The following is a 21030-nucleotide window of genomic DNA, read 5'->3' on the forward strand; positions in this document are numbered from 1 at the left end:
TATATATATATATATATATATATATATATATATATATATGCACACATCACTGCTTCATTTTTCCATACTCATATATATGCAAGCATTTTTGTTAACATTATAAGTTGGCCTTATGGAGGAAAAAAAATATCTGATATGACTCCTACTATTATTCATATAACCTATGGAATGGCGGGCCTATAGTTTTTCTCTTTGATGCTTGATTACAGCGTAGAGGGGGAAGGGCTCAAAGCAAGCAAATTATAGTAAAGTATCTGGTTTTTAGGAGTTAAGAGGTGCCCACTTCCAACAGCTAAAGAACCTGATGGGTTAGTTCAAAGATAGATGGTCTTCTGTGATGCACCACCTCACACTACCATTATACACACACAAACAGGCACATATGGAGGCCACGTCCCTTGTCATCTGCATTCGTGTCTCGCTACACAGTTGTAGCATGTTCAAACCACACTTAATGAAACGGTGGCTTCCCTGCTTTCTCTCCAGCCATATGCTTCCAATAAGGTCAAGACAGACTGGTTCTCTCCCTAAAGTTCTGCGCTTGTGTGTTCAATGGGAGCAGGAGATTCTGCGGTCCCCCCAAAAGTACCATATCAAAGCACAGAGTTTTTAGTTAGGCCATCTGCAGACCGCTTTTGGATCATGTGCACGTCTGTTACTGAGCTTCCTTGACCTCCATCCACTCTGTTGAAGCAAGAAGCGTGTATAACTGTGCTCAGTAATCAACTCCAACTCATTCGCAGCGGACACATGGTGGAGGCGTGACTGCTGAGGTACATGATGTCATCTCTGTTGGCCTAATGGGACCACCTTGGAGTTAGTGGCTTTATAGTGGATTTGTGTAAGAGAGAAAGAAGTGGAAAAAACACTTGTACATGTGCTGAGCAAGGAGAGTCACTGATCTGCCAAAATAGACCTCTGTGTGAAATTATGTCTTTTTTGTGAACCACTAACGTGAGCTAATGAAAACAAATGTAAATGTTCCACTTGGACCTCAAAGTTACAGTGCAAAGTTTGATTATTAGCATAAGTTTTTTTGGATCTGTCCGACAGGAGCACAAAAATGGTTTAAAAGTGGAGAGAGAGCAACAAGTGACCTTCCACAGATAGAAATAGGGATGCATGATAATGGTTAAACATTTGTTTTTACTCTGCTCTACTCTGCAAATGATTATATTGTGATTATTAATCACAATTGTTCTTATGTGAGAAATTTATTTTACATTTAATCTGAATTATTGCACTTTCATGTAATCACAAATCAAGAGAACGTCAAGGGTTTATTTGACTTCATCTAGTTTCCTGAGTTGATATATTAATCATATACATTAACACACTCTATACATTATCAATATTGAAAATTTTATCTTTAAAGCTTAAACGGTGAAATTCCTAATAATAATTCCAGTAATTTCAAATTGTTAAAATTTTTCTAGTGCTGTCAAACGATTAATCGCGATTAGTCGCTTCCAAAGTAAAAGTTTTTGTTTACATTATATATGTATGTGTAATGTGTATATTTATTATGTATATAGAAATACACACACATACAGTATATATTTTGAAAATATTTACATGTTTATACATTTATATATTCATATACTTATATTTTATATTATATATAAATATATTTAATATATAAACATAACATATTTTTCTTAAATATATACATGCATGTGTTTGTATACATAATAAATATACACAGTATACACACATATATTATGTAAACAAAAACTTTTATTTTGGATGCGATTAATCGCGATTAATCATTTGACATCACTACTATTTTCTATTAAAACAAATAGGAAGACTTTGCGTTGTAGCACAGAGTTTTCATAAGTGCATTGATTCAGCAACTACAATCACAAAAAAAATATATTGTTGAGATTCATGTTTGGCTTGTTACCAATGCAAGACAAAGTAAATGTCAAATGGAAAAAAAAATGTTTTAAGGATACACAACCAGTGACCAAATATCGCAAGACAATTATGCTTAATTATTCGAGATAAGCAGAAATTCTCCATCACAAATAAAATATGATTCATTGTGCAGCCCTACACAGAAGACAGCTTGAATTCAGGAAAGAACAGAAAGAAGCTGTTTGATTTTTTTTAATTTGTTGTCAAATCATATAAAAAAGCTTGTCTGTCCTCCTATCTCCTGGTCTCGATAAGCAGAGTATATTGAATGTGGGACTTTCTCTGGACCTTCATGCAAACCTGTCAGCTCTATTCCACAACCGAAATCCTCTTGAAAATAAACCATGAGGTCTGTCTGGGTCAGACTCCCTCATCAATCTGGCCTGGTTTTAACTAGATGTCTAAATGAGCACTGGACACTGTTCAGATTTTAAAAAGAGGCCAGAGTAAAATGATCAGTAGTGAAGACAGTTGGGAATCGTCTTTGGCTACTCGAGCTAGAGTTTCTCTGGCTTGATTACAGCTGGAATTGCAAGACCATAGTTGATATCAGTCCATTATTTAGGCTTCAGCCCGGAGAGGAGGTCTGACAGAAGGAGCCAGGAGGGATGAGAAGTATGAAGGAGTTTAATTAGGAGCACACCATTGAAGGAGACATTCCTTCCCACTCTTTTCCCTTCCTTGTCTCCACTGATTCTTGATTCTCAGAAGCCTCCAGCCGCTCATCCCTTCACAGCTCTCTATTGACTATCTCTGTGCATTTTAGCTTTTTATCAAGCCACCTCACCCCCCGCCTGGCCATTTTCCACTTTGTTTGATTGATTACTCCTCATCGATAATGTTTTGGAAGGACGATCACACAGCTTTCATCTTGCGGAGCTATTAAGGCGTTAGAATGTTCTTGCTGCTTGGTCCAAGTACAGGGTATTTGTTGTCTACTGTATCTTATTTTTAGATCGGCAAACTGGAAGCATTAATGTTGCTGTTGCTTCCTGGGAAATCAATTGCATTGGCTGTGCGTTTTGCTTCCCTTCAGAAATGGGAGTGATTATGAGTGAGTCATTATAAAACCCATAGGAAAGAAAAATTACTAATGGGATCTCTTTAAAATCTCAATTGTTTCTCCTAGAAAGCAATGTCATTAAATGGAGTTCAAATAGAGACTTTTGCTTATATCTCATACTTCTTCCTAGAAGCAGACCCTTGTAACCTGATGTGGAACAAATGGATCTGTTGTCAGTGGCTGACCTTGAAAGATTCTTGTCCAAGAGTTAAACAAATTATTAAACATTACATTTAATTATTTTATTTATAAAATGTACATTATATTATTACAACATTTATTCATTTATTATTATTATGACCTGTTTTAATATATAAACTAAATGTATTCATGGTTTACATAATTTATACATTTTTAAATTAGATCTTTTTAAAGTCTCCATTTTTTTTTTCTCAGCAATGAGATGAAATGAAGTTCAAATAGAGACTTTTGCTTAAATCTACTTCTACTAAGAAAAGGACCCTGGTAATCAAAAGTATGCACATATTTGCCAAGACGCCACATAATCCGTTGTTATCTGTGATAATTAATAGTATTGCTCTGTATTCTTACTGTATGTCTCACTCTATTTTTAATTTAAGTGAACCTGAGAAAAATATGATGCTTCAAAGATGTATAACTGAGACCTCCACCAAACCTCCTGAGCTATGAAAGAGCAACATCTGAGTATTTCTCTTTTTCTCTGAGGAATGGGTGTTTGTTTAGCCATTTATGGCCATCTTCAGCATACTTGCTGTGATTGGCTAACTCTATCTCCCTATGGCAGAATATGCATGTGTGTGTGTGTGAGAGAAAGAGAGAGGGCTGATGACAGGTGTGGATACTCTGACAGGTGCACATATCTGGAATGAGTGGCATAGCGGTGGACCTTTAGGGGGTTCACAGCGGCTGCATGCTGGGTCTTAAACTGCCTATCCCTGCTTGAGTGCTCGCTCAGCCAGCATTCCCTCCCATCAGCACACTCCAGTCTTCTCTGCCTCTTCGTACTCCTCTGCCTCAGATCGACGCTGGCCGCTCTACACCGTAATCTTCCCTCCACCCCATCGCCGAGGCAGTACCTGAGTTCTGCTAGTTAGGGGGCAAACTATAATTTGAGGCAAAAAATAAAGTAACCAATTTTATTTGAAGTCAGAAATCGCTAGTAATTTTCACAAACAATTATAAAGAAATGGTAAAGTAACAAATTGAATCAAACATGCAGAAAAACTGTAGTTTTTTACTTTATCTTTTTTACTGACTGAGACACCATATCTCAAATTTTCCATCATTTTCTGTTTCAATCTCACAAAACAGCCATGCCGGGACTCGTCTTCAAAGCATTTGATCAGCTCAATATGTATTAAGGAATAAAAAAAAGCTCTCATCACACATTGCGCTCTCCACACAATCCCACAACACCTAATAGAAGCATGTCATAGCAAAGAAAAGAGGATGAGAAACCCGTCTTCATCAAGCCCTCACGTCAGCAGAGTAAATTAATTATCGTGTGATTGATGCAGACAGGCAGATGAAGGCAGAGAAGGACTGTGTGTGAGAGCGTGAGCTGCACATATGTTAGCTGCTGGTTAATATCCCGCCACACTTAAAGACAGTTGATCCAGTGGAACATCTCGCTTTGATGAGATGCAAGACTCCTCGAGAACCTTGTGCAGATAATGACAGTTAAAGACTCGTGTTTTTATTTCTTCTTTTCTTATTTTCACAAAAACATTGTGTCCCTCACAGAATTTCTGCTAATTTTATATCATCTAGGACGGTAGAAGCTTTAACTACATTCAATTAGCACAATAGCTTATATTAAATTATTAGTAATTAGAAGTTTTCTTTTTTTAAGTGTTAATATTAAAGTAACATTTCCCAATTGGCGGACACTCACTCATAGATTGACTCTACTGTGAGAGGAAGATCTCATTCCTACTAGAAGGTGGCCATCAGGTGGCAGAGAGAGAAACTGCTGCTTATATTTTAGGTTGGCCCTTCCTGTATGTGTATCCTGTTGTCTCTCAACAGCTTACAAGGAATATTTATGATTATTGTATATTGCATAAATATAAATAACATGACCTTAAGCAAATAATCTAAAAACAAACAAGACATGAAAGAATTCTGGAAAATAAACCATCAGCTTGAATTTCTTTATTAGCAACCCTTTTAAAGATTCAGCACTAGCGGTTCTCAAACACAAGTTGACTCATATTTTTATTAATCGAGTATAACTGAGCATACTTTACCATTCAGAAGTTTGGGGTTGGTGAGAGAATAAAATTTAAATATTGTATTGTTATATTAAATATAGATTTTACCATTGAAAAGTTTGAGGTTGGTGAGAGAATAAAGTTATAAGGAATAAAATATTTTTGAAAGAATATTTTGGTAAAATATTGTTGGAAGAAGTTTTTAATGCTCACCAGGCGGCATTTATTTGATATAATATAAACAGTAATATTGTGAAATATTGTTACAATTTAAAATAACCATTTTCTTTTCAAATATATTTTAAAATGTAATATATTCCTAGGATGGAATGTTATCATCAATTTTACAAACAGTTGTGCTATTTAATATTTTCTAATATCTTCTGATCTCAAACATTTCAATGATACTGTATATAACTATACATAATTATTTTGAGATAGTTTCCCCTAAATTCTGAAGTGGGCTCTACGTGAATGATTTTCAACTTCATTTTTTAATCCTGTCTAAATACAACTTGTATGAAACCCACCTGAGGGTCTTCATGGTGGTTGGTATTTGAACTGTGTGCAAACTTGTATTTACAGACCCTGAGAAAGAAGGGTCTAAATGGCTGTGACAGCCCAGACCCCGACGCAGACGACTCGGTGGGCCATAGCCCAGAGTCAGAGGACAAGTACCGTAAAATCAACGAAGACATTGATCTGCACATGATCAGCAGACAGAGGATATGTGTAAGTACCTGCATCTCAGACAAGCCCTCTCATTCTTCTTTCTCTTTCTCTTTTTTTCTCTCTCTCCGTGTGCTCTGGCTCACTGTTCGCCCCGCACGGGCCTTCAGGCGTTGAGCAAGAAGGAGAACAAAGGCGGCGAGAGCCTGGAGCTCGAGTCTGCTCTCGCTCTCACTCCGTGCACGGAGGAGAAATACAAACAGATTAACGAAGAGTTTGATCTAATGATCAAGACTCAGACGATACCTGTAAGTACAGTGAAGAGAGGAGAGGCGGAAAACTAACAGCTCTATGAAAAAGCTAGCAAAGCTAACATACATATTTGAAAAACAAAGCAATTCATTCTCATCTTGATTTAACCATATGTACAATATATAGAACTCATGCAGATGTAGTATAGCTAGAATTTGTAATGGATGCATGGGAGATAATTGCACATTTGAGATATGACTAAAACGAGAAGAAGCACAATGACAATTACTGTAAGAAATACAGTCATATTAACCTCCAGAGTGGTTTTTTTTGTGTGTGTGTGTTGGAAGGCCTTTCACTGATTGGTGTTCAGAAATAGATACTCTTCATTACATGTCTGAACCAACAGCCTGATTGATTCAAACTAATTTATTTGCAGACCTTTAAGATGCATATGCTTTCCTACTCATGTGTGTCATCTATCTATCTATCTATCTATCTATCTATCTGTCTATCTATATATTTTCCCAGTAGCACAAAGAGGAAGAGTGGCACCATGCAGAAGATGCCAAGGCTCACGTACACATAAAGATATGGAAAGCTTTTTCATAGAAAAAAAAATAAAGACACAAGAAAGAAGAAAGGCTGCAGTCTAGGATAGTTGCACAAAAATGCTAAAGATTCTTTCATGTTCTGTTTAGATTGACTAAATCATGTAATTGTGTTAAAGAAGTATTTTTTTTATGTTTGGTATTATTGAAACAGTATCCTTCTGTTTTTTTTCAGAATCTAGACATGCATTTTTTAAGAAATGAGATCTAATAACATATTTGACTTTTACTCCAGCAAAAATACAATAAATGGTTGGTGTTATCAGATTAGAATTTGGTTTATAATCAGTTCTCATAAGATTAGAAAAAGTCATGAAGCATCAGACTAATAATTTTTCAAGCTATTAAAAGGGCCTTGGGGTCTCTGAGACTCCAAAGAGAACATGAGGGTAAAGACGGAATAATGAACACCTAACGAAAGTGAAGCAGTGCCCACCAAGACCTTCACTGCGGAGAGAAAATATTTGGCTGCCTCAAGCCATGATTGCTGTAGCCTTGTGAGTTAATGAAGAATGAAAGAGTGAGAAAGAGGGAGAGGCTCCTCTTCGGTTTCTGTCAGTTGATGCTTTCCCAGATGAGCACTTACAGACCCTCAGGACACATGGCTACAATTAGGGGCTATTTTGTCCTTAAAACATCATATGAAGGAGGAAGATGTCTCTTCAAGGTTAAGCCTGTATCTTTTGGAGTGATGCGAACAAGAGGATTTACAGAGATTTAGAGACTTTAGAGTCATCTCGGCATGTTCATTTACGGTAGATAACAGAGAAAATGGACTGAAATACTTCTCAGGAGCTCTAAGGATTGAAGCCATTGCATGCAACATATTTGTCAAAATGTCTCATTTCTATCTTGTTTTTTTTTCACTTCTCCTTTGTATTCAATGTGTTTAACTCTTTGTTTTACCATTATTATTGTAGTTTATATTACTAATTATCTTAATGGTGTATGTACTGCTTCTGTCTCCAACCAGGCTGTGCCCTCTTCCACCTACGAGATGCCCATCCCCGTGAATAACCAGATATACCCAGGCAATCATAACCTGCTTCCACTGGCCCACCACGGCCTGCAGAGAAACAGCATGTCACCCGGGGTCACACACAGACCACCTAGTGCAGGTAAAAACACATAGGATACAGTTTGTCTAGAAAAAAAAAATGTATCTTTAAAATATAATAACTTTCAGTTGGCACTGAAACAACTTTTCTATTTTGCTGATGTAACCAACACTGAAAAAAAATTTAAGCTGTAAATAAAACAAAGATTATTGAAAAAAGTATTTTTCAGATATTTTTAATTGTTTACAAAAAATGTGTGTGAAAATCGTTTCTACACTTTTTTTCAGACAAGAAAAAATATACTATTTTAAAATAATCTTAAAATTAAAAATTCTCTTTCATGCTGACTTCAATTTTTTTTTTAAATGTACTTAATTATCTATTACTAATATTTAATTTAATAATCAGCATAATTCCCCTATATTTCTCTCCATTTGTCTTTTCGTCTGTAATTCCCCATGACCGATGTTCGTAGAGCACGATCCCATTGGCCATTTGTTATTGTTGTGTTGTCTTGCTTCATTAGCCAGAGTCTCTCACCCACAGCGCTGTCATTAAAACTGCTTTCTCCTGATGCAATCAGCTCTGTATTCCAGGAGCGCTTAGCTAAATATGAGTTTTGGCCCAGCCTGCACGCCTCTGACCACACTTGCTCCCATGCATGCTTAAAAATAAAAATGTGTAATTTTTCTTGGACACCGCGGCCGAGCCCCGCCGGCCACATCGCTTCCCCCTCAGAAAAGTGTGCTGAGGTGGAAAAGGACAGTGTTTTGTTCTTCTCAGACACACACACACACATCTCTGTCACCTTATATTTGTCTTTCGGTCTCCATCGCTCTTAAACGTGCTGGGAGGGAGGAAGATCTCTGTAGCTTGAGGGAGTTGAATAAATGACCTGACAGTTTTAAGAAGGAAGATTTTGTGGTAGGATGTGGATGTCAGTTGCAGTGAAGTGACTGAAATCTCTCTCTTTCTGTCTTTCTCTTCCCATGCTAGGTGGTCTGATGGGCACTGATCTCTCCACTGGCGTGGGCACCAGTGCTGGTAAGGACGGCATCCCCATATACTACAGTATGTTCCCTCTCCATCACAACTTTTACTCAGCCAATAACTGCACAAATTCTCTTCTAGCTCTAACCAGCCTCGCAAATTTTCAGCAGAACGTTCTGTTTGTATAAGCTGGGCTTGTATTCACAGTCATTTCTTTGCAGACTTCAGTCATTAAGTGACCTGAGCTGAACTGGATTGGTTCAAACCCAATAGCCACAGTAACTGAAAATATTTTTTCACTGCAATTCCTGCAAAATAATTACTGTACATTATTGTTTTTGTTCTAATGTGTGTATCAAATGGCATATACAATACCTTCAAAAGTTATTTAGGGTTGGTAAGATTTTTAATGTTTTTGATGCTGCATTTATTTGATCAAAAATACTGTAAAAAGTGTATCATTGTGAAATGTTATTACAATTTAAAAATAAATGTATTATAATTTTATAAAATAGCTGTTTTCTATATTAATTAATATATTAACATATTATATATTATATATTTTTTTCTATTTTAAAAGTGTAAAATATATTCATTTTTAAATTTAATATATTTAATAATTTATTCCTATGTCCACAAAGCTGAATTTCCAGCAGCCATTACTCCAGTCTTCAGTGTCACATGATCCTTCAGAAATCACTTAAATATGCTGATTTCATTTTTTTTTTCTGTTTTAAAAAAAAGTGTAAAATATATTAATTATTTTAATTTAATATATTTAATAATTTATTCATATTACCACAAAGCTGAATTTCCAGCAGGCATTACTCCAGTCTTCAGTGTCACATGATCCTTCAGAAATCACTCAAATATGCTGATTTCATATTATTATTAATGATCAAAACAGTTGTACTGATTACTGATTAATATTTTTTTGTGGAAACCATAATACTTTTTTGATGAATAGAAGGTTCACAAGCATAGCATTTATATGAAATAGAAATATTTTGTAACATTATAAATATCTTTACTGTCATTTTTGATCAATTTAATGCATCCTTGCTCAATTAAAACTCCATACGAAAAAAAAATCTTAATGACCCTAAAACTTTTAGTATTTGCTTTAAACAATATTCTTGCTGACTTTGTCAGATTTGGTGAAATCACCTGCGCACAGTCTTCTTGTGTGCTCTTTAATATAGTTTGTCCCTATAAGCTTTGTAAATATCAGAGTTTTTTATTAGTAAAGAGGTAAACAAGCATATTGGCATTAACCAGATGCTGCACTGTTTGAACATGATAGCACACAACTCTCCTCTCACCCTGTACTTCTGCTGTATGTCTTTTGTAGGATAACGACCATCGTATGTTTGGAGTGAAACATACTTAGAATATGTTACCATCTAGTAGCCCAGTGCATTTGAAACGTTTGTATATGAGTTTATGTATACACGAACAATCCACTTGAAAGGGATAGTTGTACAGTCGCAGTGGTGCTTTGACTTGTGGTTGCCTCCGAGTCTATGTGGACGCCTGTGTATGCGTGTCTGCGCATCTGTTTGCGTCTGCATGTGTGTGCAGCTCTGCCGGTCTTAACCACTAACCAGTGGTCACTACAGAAGCGTGGCTTGGATATTTAAAGCAGGACAGTAGATGTTTTGAACTTGGCTTTTGGGTTGCTGGGACACAGCTGGGTAACCTTGTCTGGCCCGGGGTCTATTGTATGAGGGTAAGGGTGAGATCTGTCAACTGACCCCCTCTCTTCACTGTCTCGAATGCACAAAAGTACCACTTGTTAGTGTGGCCCTGCTGTCCACATTCAAGGTCTACAGCCATCAAATATAGCCATTGTGCCGACTACAGGCTAACACAGGGCACAGTGTGGAGTTGATGTAGGCCACAACTCTGGAAACAAGAGTCGAAGAGAGTCAAACGACACAAACGGCCTCAGTTTGAATGGTCTAATAGAGAATAGTCAAGTCTTTTTTCCTTTCTCCCTTAGTTACCTCTTGATTCTTAATGCTATTCAATAGAGTATAAAAACTGAATACATTTATTCAGCAAGAATGCATTACATTAATCAAAGGAGAAAAGTTACCAAAAAAAATGATGTTTCAAATAAATCCCGTCTTTTGAACTTTCTAATGATCAAAGATTCCTGACAAAAATGTATCATAATTTCCACAAAATAAAAAGCAACTGTTTTGCAACATTGATAATAAGAAGAAATTTTACTTTAGCACCGAATCAGCATATTATTAGTATGATTTCTGAAAGATCACGTGACACTGAAGACTTCAGCTTTGCCATCACAGGAATAAGTTACATTTTAAAATATCGATAAAAAGAAAACAGTTATTTTAGATTGTAATATTATTCACTTTTTTTTATCAAATACATTCAGCCTTGGTGGACATAAAAGGCATAAACATTAAAGAAAAAAATTGAATAGTAGTGCGTCTGTATATATATTTAATATATTTGAATGATTTTTTCCCAAGTTACACTATGTACTGTTGTTTTGCCAGCATGTTCCAGAAAAAGTTTGTCATGGTATGATGTTTGTCGCAGACAGTTATTTGTTCGGCAGGCACCCTGGCATTCTCAGACGACCGCAAATCCTCTGCTACGTGTATTTATGTATCTGTGACACGTTGGGTTGTGCTATGAGATACGGAGAGGTCAGCCAACACATGAGAAAGTGAAGCGGCCAGTCTTTTTTTACCTCTTAGGTGGAGTCTCATAGCAGAGTTTTTCTTTGTGTTTTTTTCTTGTTAATTTACTGTTTCCGGGCATCTGCTCCTAGCACACCTCTGAAATTATTTCAGTTGCTAGAACCAGGGCTGGCCTGAAACCTCAACACCGAATCAACAAACACGGACAACAGGATTAAATGAGGCCGTTACACCACAACAAGAAATCAGAGACGTTCCAACTCGCAGGGAAAGCGAGCATGTACTTAACCACACTAGCCGGTCAGCTTGCTTTGACACTGAGTGGAAACTTAGACCAAGTCCATTTACAGTTAAGCCTCCTCTGTGGAGCCCCAGAAATAGAATCGCCTCCTTTATCATGTGTACACATCAGCCGATTTGTGTGTGAGGAGGGGACCGCTCGTTTCTGGGCAGCTGTAATTTTAGTACTTCCCCATTGTGAGGGCGATAGCTGGGCCACGAGCACACAGGGAAGAGACTTGTGTGGCTTTTGCGAGGGAAACGGTGTGCGTCAGAAGATGGACACTGTTGTGGCCTAGCGCACTGGTTTTGGCTCTCAGATGCCTTCTAGAACAAACAACTGTAAAAGTCAGTGAATAGCATGAGAGAAATGAGTTTTGTGCTACTTATTGGCCACCTGAATCCCAGCTGTGCTGCTTCTGATCCATAAATCATGTCGCCGAGGCTCATTCATCAGCGGTGTCTAGCACACATCCTTAGTTGAACTTGTCGTCTCCGTCTGTCTGCTCTCGACGGGTCACTTTAACTCTTGCTTGGTGTTGCTGATCATTAATGACGGTGCATTTGTCAAATGGCTTAAAGCTAAAAAAGTTCAAAATACACAGATATACACTGAACCTTATATATGGCCCGATTTGTTGAAAGACCTTAAATGAAGATTTCAGTACAAGACATAAGTATACACATATCAAAATTAAGGTTAGACACTTATAATGGAAGTGAATGGAAACAGTTTTTTTAAGGATTTAAAAGCAGATATGTTAAGCATATAATTTTATAAAAGCACGAACATTCATTAATCTGTTAAAACTGTGTATTGACCAAGTTTTAGTAAGCCATTTTTTTCTCACTATAATCATGTCAACATGCATATTGTTATTGTCTTGTGGCTATACTATAGAAAAAAAGTGATTTTAATGTTTACAAATTGGCCCCAGTTATTTCCATTGTAAGTTTCTCACTGTTATGACCCTGGTAAAAAAGTAATATATTTAAAATGCATTTATTTCATACTAAGTATAGTTCAAATCTGTTAACATATTTAGTGACATATTGCTTGAGACTTAATGATATTAAATAATAATTAAACTGTATTTGGAGTACTACTTTTGCACAATGCATATTTCTTAATATTAAACCTAACATGTGTTTTAATGTCACTGTTAATGAGGATTGTATGATCTTTGAATAATATCAGTCTTTAAATACAAGATATTTAAAGTATACTTGCAATTGTTCCACTTTAGGACAATCAAATATACTTCAGTATATCTTTAGTTGGACTTCAGCACTACTTCCGCACAACTGAAGTGCGTTAAGTGCAAAATTAGTTGTTCCAATTTAGCAGACTTTAAGTATACCAGTTTAGTATACTAAAAGTACAACTGCAGGGTATTTATTAAGTACATACATATGTAAATGCATTTGTAATATACTTAGCATGAAATAAATGTATTTAAAATGCATTTTAGTTCATTTAAAATTTCCCCTACTTTCACTAGGGGAAGATTTTTATAATTACTACTTTTTATATTATTATTATTAGTAGTAGTAGTAGTAGTAGTAGTAGTATTTTAGAGAGAAAAAAAGTTTATCAACATTATGCCACAAGTGCTGTGGATTGAGCTCAACTTGCACTGAACCCCTAATATTAATTTAAGTGTGGGAATATATTTTTATCAAATGCATGGGATCAAATGCGGTGTTATTTCCTCATCTCCACTGTGAACAATGAAGTGTAGCTGTTTAAGTGTTTAGAGAAGAGCTCCAGCCAGCTGTTTTTCGAGCCCCGTACTTCACTATGTATGAGGAGACAGGAAATGTATCAGTGCACATGGCACTAACATCCACCCGCTCACACTTGTACAAACACAATCTCTCACAATCACAGTTACTCTTCCTGGTTCCCAACTCATGTCCTCCTTATTTTCCTTGAATCGTGCAAATTGCGCTTTCAAGACTTCTCATTTGAAAACAACAAAAACCATCGCCTTCAAATTAAAGAAAAATCACCATGGCGAAATTGCCGAGGACGACATCTGCATCTAGTTTTCCTCTCGAGTGTATGATTGGGAAATTCATTTATGTCTACCGTATAATTCCTAACCCTCTTTTAAGTGGCAAAAGCCATGCAGCACTCCACATTTTCCCCTTCGAAAGCAAAAAAAAAAAAAATAGAGGGATTTGGATTGAAACAAAGACTCTGTACTCTGTATTTTTTCCAGTATAATGTACTCCTCTGGTTCTTTGGAGATGATGAAGTCGGGTTAGCAATTGTGGATGAAGAATAAAGATTGCTTGTCTGATCCACTTCTGGTAGTCATAAGTGAAAGCCACATGTGCACACATGTATTTATCATTGATTGCCAAATGATGGCCTTCAGTGTCAATAGTTAAGGGCCATGGATTTTATGTCATTTATAGAGTCTGCTGCCTTGGGAAATGAGATGTGATAGTGGCAACCTTCCCATTGTGCTCCAGACCAGATGGGACTTGGAGAGATCCTTTACAGTTGAAATAAAGGGTCCGGAAATGACTGGAATATCATTCAAAATCCATTTTCTCCCTCATATTGTATTGTATTTGCAGGATTTTTATTCATTCCAAATAAGGAAATTAATTTGTCTAACATGAAGAACAAAAACATCAATGTTTTTGTCAAAAAATAACATTTTTAAAATTTTTTTTTTTTTTTAATGAGCTTTCTGATGAAGCTTTTACTGTTTTGCACTCATTTGACACTAGCTCTTAAAGTACCAACCAATGCCACCTGTCTCTATTCATCAAACACCTGACTCCTTACCGCAAAGCCACGAGAGAAACAAATGAGCCTCATCTCTCTCCTCTCTCTTTCTCTTCATCTACCCACACTCCACATTTTCATCTCTCAACTTTTTTAAAGAGACGTGATGCTGCAACAGTTTGCTCAGAAACAGAAACATTCTCAAGCAATCTGTCATGAATTCGATTTAGCTTAAGACCAAACACCTCATCCTCTTTACATTTAGCTGCACATAGACCTTTGCACTCTTTAGAGAGACTAGACTTAAATCATATTTTTCACCAAGTTACATTTTTTATACTTTATAGAAAATATTAGCGCAATTAATGACAAATAATGAATAATAATAATGAATTAAACCATTAATCTTACCAGTGATTGTTTTTTGTTTTGTTTTTTGTTTGTTTTTGTTTTTGCTTTGTTTTGTTTTGTTTTTTGTTTTTTGTTTTATGTTTTATGTTTTTATGTTCTATGTTTTGTTTTATGTTTTATGTTTTATGTTTTGTGGTTTTATGTTTTGTTTTGTTTTGTTTTGTTTTGTTCAAATGCATTTGGTGATCAAATGCTGAGTTATTTCCTTATCCCCACTGCAAAGAATGAATTATGGCTGTTCAAAGCTGTTTTTTGAGCACTTTACATCACTATATATGACAATTTTTTAAAAAAAGATTTCAAAACAGTATTTTATTTTATTTGTTTTGCTTTATTTTAACACGCCTTTTACATTTCTGAGTATAAGATTAATAAGATTCATATATTTTTAATCTATATGAAGTATTGAGTTATTACAGATTTGACATCTAATGAGTGATAATGTAATAATTTGGATAAATAAAATAATGTAATGGTATCTCATATTAATTTCAAAGTGAAAATGTTGCTGTTTTTAAAACATTTTGTCCTACCTTTCAAGAATTTCACGAAAATTATGTAGCTTATCCTTGATAATCAGTTGAACTGGGAACTTGGATCTTTTTACCCAGAGGCCGACAAAAAACATATTTTGAATCATAATGATATATAATGATTCATGAGTGAAAATCATCCGAGCGTGATGGGGTGATTTGGGGAGGCTGAATTAGTCTGGTTTGGTTTGATGAAGGGTGAATGAGAGGGTGTTTTTACCAAGTGCTTGGTACAAATGAATGAGTGGTGGTGGAGGTGAAAGTTGTGTGAAATGGTGTGGAAACATCGAATTGAAAGAGCACATTCTTGGTGAAAGATGGTTGCAATACTCCAGAACGGATAAAACAGTGTTTAATGGCTGCATGTGGTGAAGGCTCACTGGAACCGTGTGGAGAGCTGCAGACAGGCTTGAATAGAGGCTTCACAGTAGATGACGGTGGAAATGGTGCATTCTGGTGCAGGCGAGAGAGTCAAATGAAGCTTGCTTAAATTGTGTGGCATGGTGAAAGTTTGATGTACTTAATTTGGTTCTCTTGTGTCTTAACGCCTTTTTCCCTCCCTTTCTGTCTCGCATTAGGAAATGGCTATGGAAACCACCGTAACTCTCCAGGACTTCTGGTGTCCTCCGGAGGCATGAACAAGAGCATGCAGGCCAAGTCCCCTCCACCAGTGAACCTGGGGATGAACAGCCGTAAACCTGACCTACGAGTTCTCATCCCACCCGGGGCCAAGAACAACATGCCCTCTATTGTGAGTTCATCACAGTGTGTTGTATTAAATCTTACTAAGAGCCCTGATGATACAACCCATGCACCTCAGTTCCTTCATAGTCGTCCGTGGTTCTCCTCTCCTTTCATTTCATTTCCTCTCCAGTAGTTTCATAAACTAAAAAAATTGGTTAGAGTCCTTCATAATCAGTCTCCTCAGCTTTGGTGTTGTTTAGCAAAGTGCTTACCTGTAGGTTCACATAGTCTCATAGGTGGCCATCAGCTTCACTAATTCTGGATTTATCACCCTCCCTTTACTGCCATCAGTCTGAGGATATTGACCTTCTATTGGTAAGTGACACTGTCACTCAAACCCGTGACACGGGCTAATAGACACGAAGGGCATTTGTCATCCTTATGTGCATAAAAAACGAATAGCGTGCCCTCAGATGTTGTTTAGCTTATTGTTCTTATGCCAATATAGTGCACATGCTGACCTGTAAAAGTCGTGTTAGTGAATAAGGAACATTTACACAGCCAAGCTCCAGAGTGACATCTAGTGGTCATAAGAGCCTCATTTTCAGGTCTTATTGACCTCTCCATCTCCACCTCTGCTTTTCTTAATCTGTATCACATCATTCAGTCATCATGCCAGCAGGACAAAAGAGGAAAAAACACCTCCAACCCCTCTGTTGCCTTGGAGACCTTGAGTTTCTATAGCGACCAGTGCCCTATGAGGAATTGTAAATCATAGGTTGAGAGGCTTCAGTGGTGCTTCATGTCAAGTGATTATTTTTTTGTTCATTATTTATTTTTTGTGTGTGGGGGGGGGGGTGCTTTGTTGTAGATACAGATATGTTCAAGTCTGTTGACGTGACAAGTCATCTATATGTGTTCCTCTGCTCTCTTCCTCTTCTTATAGAATCAGAGAATAAACAACTCCCAGTCTGCGCAGTCACTGGCGACCCCCGTGGTTTCTGTAGCGACGCCTACTCTACCGGGACAGGGAATGGGCGGCTACCCATCAGCCATTTCCACATCATATGGTACTGGTAGGTAGAACTTGACCTGCCATAAAACTATATTCACAAACACGAACAATGAGTACACTTTGTACTATATACACATTTCACATCTGAAGCAGAATATTTAAATATTTATTATTTTTATAGTTATATCACTTTAATGTTTAATGTTTATTAATAAATACAATTAAAAATGTTTATTTTACAAATAATATAATAATTACTGCTAAAATTACAATCTAAAATACCGTTCAGTGATCTATTACTAATGATCTATTACTAATTACTGTAAAATGACATCATTAGCATAAAGAATGAATACATTTAAACTTTTAATTTGTTTATTTATTCATTTACTTATTTCATTTTTAATGTATATTTTACTTTATTAAACCCGGACTAAATGAATGAATCTCTATGCAGGATTGATTCATTGTCTATTATGGATGTAAAAGAGAAATGATAGTAAAAGAAACAGAAATCTTGAGCTTTTCAACATAAACCATGAAATTTGAGACAGTGAATCTTACTTCGCTTAATGATTTTTTTCTCTCTCTCTTTGTAGAATTTTTTTTTTTATGTGTATTTCTAATTATAACAATATTGCAGTATTAAATATAACGTTATTACTAAATATAACAATTAAACTTTTTTTAAAAATCTTTGAAAATAACATGTATAGATGTGTATAGATGTGTGTAGATTATTGGAATTAGAATTTCTTATTTTTTCTTAATTTATTTTATTTATTATTATGGTTTTTATTTATTTATTTATTGGATATTACTGCATTAAACCTACACTGAATACAGAATCTCATTGATTTGTCGATTCTGCATGTAATAGCTCTGCCTCTCCAGCAGGCGGAGACATTGTTATCCAAATAAGCAGCACTACAGTTTAGGATGCAAACGTTAACCCAGGTCATGTGTTTTCTTTTAGAATATTCTCTGAGCAGTGCGGATCTCTCCTCGATATCTGGCTTTAACAGTGCCAACACTCTGCATCTGGGTTCAATGAGTGGATGGCAACAGCATCAGATCCAGAACATGCAGCACTCTGCTCTCAGTCAGCTGGGGTAAGTCCAAACACAAACACACATGCACTTAATTACCTATATTTACCTATTACTGTCAAATAGCCTGTTTTAATTCTTACACACTTAATATGTGCAACTTTCTCTCACCCTTACTGTTCTTTGGCACTGTATAGACAACTTTTCACAATTCTGCAATAGTTGAAGTATTGTTAAAGAAATGCCAGTGTTTTGATTGTATCTTTGGCACCTGTGTACAGGAGTGCACCAGCACTCGTTCCGATCCGTAACCCCCTTCATTTCCTTTCCTTCCTACAGAAATTGCTCTAGCACTCACTTATGTCAGGGTTCAAATCTCTCCCTGCCCTCTACTCAAAGCCTGCACATCAAGTCCGAACCTGTTTCTCCTCCTAGAGATCGATCCAGCAGCACCACGCCTGCCGGCTACGGCCCGCTACCGTCCCACCAGCAGCACCAGGGCCCTCCCCCACAGGGGCGACAGGACTCGGGCCGCTCCCCGGCCGACAGCCTCAGCAGCTGCGGCAGCTCGCATGAAGGCAGCGACCGCGACGACCACCGTCCCGACTTCCATTCGCCGTTAGGATTGGGCCGGCCCGGCCTGGATGAGCAAGACAGCCCATCCGTCAAGCGTGTCCGCCTCTCGGAGGGGTGGGCCACATGATAAACCATGCCCCCCTTGGACAGCCCCATCCTCGATCTTGACCTCGATCTCCCCATGCGCTAATCATTGCTCTCCCTTATTCTCTGATTTGCTGTAGAGAGGGGAGGAAGTGCTCTCGAAATTACCTGTATTTTTTTTTTAATTATTATTATTATTTTATCAGAGTGTGTCTGATATACATATTGTTGTGATTGACGGGTTTTCAGGGAGGGAAGCGGGAAGGAGGACTGATACACCAGGGCTGGGGAGGGTTTAGTGGGTGGGGTTACTATGCATAACTTGTGCAGTGTGTGGAATACAATGTAAAGAATTACCATATATGCATATATATTTACACGTTGTGTAGGTGTACATGTATGCAGAGTAACAAACCAACAAAAAGTGTCAGGTACTCTTGGATCTTCTTCTTCTTCTTTTTTTTTTGTAAAGTACATGCCTCAGTGATGTTCAGCCACAAGAGGAGCACAGCAGAGAGCGTATTGCGGAGGTGACAGCTTAGCACTTGGGTTGTTGTACCAGTACAATATGTACAGATTCCTTTTTTAGTGCCACTCTCTTCAGAGGGCCCCTTCGCTAAATGTATGTTATGGGTGACAATGTCATGTTGCAGGTTCAACGTATTGTACATAGAGAAAAGGCTGGGACACGGGGGAAGGGACAAGGTTGCTGATTTCACACAAACATAACTGTTATGCAAGAATTTCGAAGGATTGTACAGATATATGTGCAGGTTCTTTGGTTAAGTTATGGGGGAGTGGGAATTTCAGGAAAAAAAAAACTCTCCTGCTGAAGGAAAGAAAATAGCAGGACGGAGATGAAGGACTTTAAATTAAGAGCCATGTTACTTCAGTCTGATGACATTTTAACCTAGGATTTGCAGTTGTTGTTCAGTATTAAAAGAAGAAAAAGAGAAAAAAAAATTGTATGATACACTTGCTTATATTTTCATATCAAAAAGGAATACAATGCAAAGCATTTTTGTGGCTTTTTGTAGTTTATAAGAGCCCGAATGTGTTTTGATAGCTTTGCTTATATGAGAAATGATAGTAAAAAGATGAGAAACCTTGGGCTTTTCGAACCGTAAGCCATGAAATCTAAGACAGTGAACCCTTGCTTTGCTCAGTGTTTTTTTTCTCTCTTTCTCTTTGTAGAAGTTTTGTTTTTAAACGTGTATTTCTAAGTATATTGAATAATAATATTAAGAATCTTTTTTTTTTTAAAAATCTGTGAAATTAACATGCTTGTGTATAGCTTTCTAATATATGAATATATATGATAAACAAATTAGGGTCATAACGTTTTCCCCATTGTGGGGATGTGCAGTTGCACACGTTTAATCGTCTTTCTTTTTTTTCTCTCTTTCTCTTTGTAGAAGTTTTGTTTTTAAACGTGTATTTCTAAGTATATTGAATAATAATATTAAGAATCTTTTTTTTTTTTTAAATCTGTGAAATTAACATGCTTGTGTATAGCTTTCTAATATATGAATATATATGATAAACAAATTATGGTCATAACGTTTTCCCCATTGTGGGGATGTGCAGTTGCACACGTTTAATCGTCTTTCTTTTCCCCTTCTTTTTTTCCTTCACCGGACTGAGTCTTTAAGGGGCAAATGCATTTAGAATGATGCTTTCAAATTTAAGTCGCACTCATAAATATGCCCCCTTTTTTAATAAGCACAAGGTATCCACTTTGGTCTGGAGTATTCACAACATTTTCCAGTGTCACATTAATAGACATTGCACTGAAGATTTTATAATATGAGACCGCACAGTCATAGATACCTCATGACTGCTTGTGTAAGCTTGTATCATCATTTAGTGGATTGTGACTAGTTTTGTTCAGTTGATACACATATCTATCATTGTGCATTCTGTGATTTTGACAGGACATATGTTAGTCTGTTTTTTCTACCAAAGACAAAAAGTGATGTTATGTTTGCCGATCCATTATCCTTTCTGGGGTTTGAGACCATTGTGTTTCTTCACAAGTTGTTCATGCTAGTGGCTGGTACCTCTGACTCACCCTCCCAGTGCCTCAGATTACCTTTCAATCAGTTGGTCTTGTTGAGAATTGGGAACATTCTCCTCTAACTAACAAGTGTGTACAGTATTGTGAAAAATGCCATTGTTTGTTATATAGATTTCAACTGTCCATATATGACTCTCCGGTTATTT

The 21030-nt window shown here is 36.7% G+C and overlaps 1 protein-coding gene across 9 annotated transcripts in view; it reads left to right on the forward strand.

The window, feature by feature from the left end:
* mef2cb (myocyte enhancer factor 2cb) overlaps positions 1 to 19989 on the forward strand; it is a 77197-nt gene extending 57208 nt beyond the window's left edge. For 4 of the 9 annotated variants that reach the window (XM_016527817.1, XM_016527818.1, XM_016527816.1 and 1 more), the window contains 8 exons: positions 5764 to 5910; positions 7684 to 7828; positions 8765 to 8839; positions 15978 to 16150; positions 16435 to 16458; positions 17030 to 17159; positions 18075 to 18210; positions 18487 to 19989. In XM_016527817.1, the coding sequence (XP_016383303.1) occupies positions 5764 to 5910; positions 7684 to 7828; positions 8765 to 8839; positions 15978 to 16150; positions 16435 to 16458; positions 17030 to 17159; positions 18075 to 18210; positions 18487 to 18850 (1194 nt within the window). In that variant the 3' untranslated portion in view covers positions 18851 to 19989. Of the gene's footprint in view, positions 1 to 5763; positions 5911 to 6017; positions 6156 to 7683; positions 7829 to 8764; positions 8840 to 15977; positions 16151 to 16434; positions 16459 to 17029; positions 17160 to 18074; positions 18211 to 18486 lie in introns of all 9 variants that reach the window. The other 5 variants (XM_016527820.1, XM_016527822.1, XM_016527821.1 and 2 more) reach the window with 5 other exon arrangements.
* The last annotated feature ends 1041 nt before the right edge of the window (positions 19990 to 21030 follow it).

This window comes from Sinocyclocheilus rhinocerous, unplaced genomic scaffold, assembly GCF_001515625.1.
Source record: "Sinocyclocheilus rhinocerous isolate Xijiao unplaced genomic scaffold, SAMN03320098_v1.1 scaffold62, whole genome shotgun sequence".
Lineage (NCBI taxonomy): Eukaryota > Metazoa > Chordata > Actinopteri > Cypriniformes > Cyprinidae > Sinocyclocheilus > Sinocyclocheilus rhinocerous.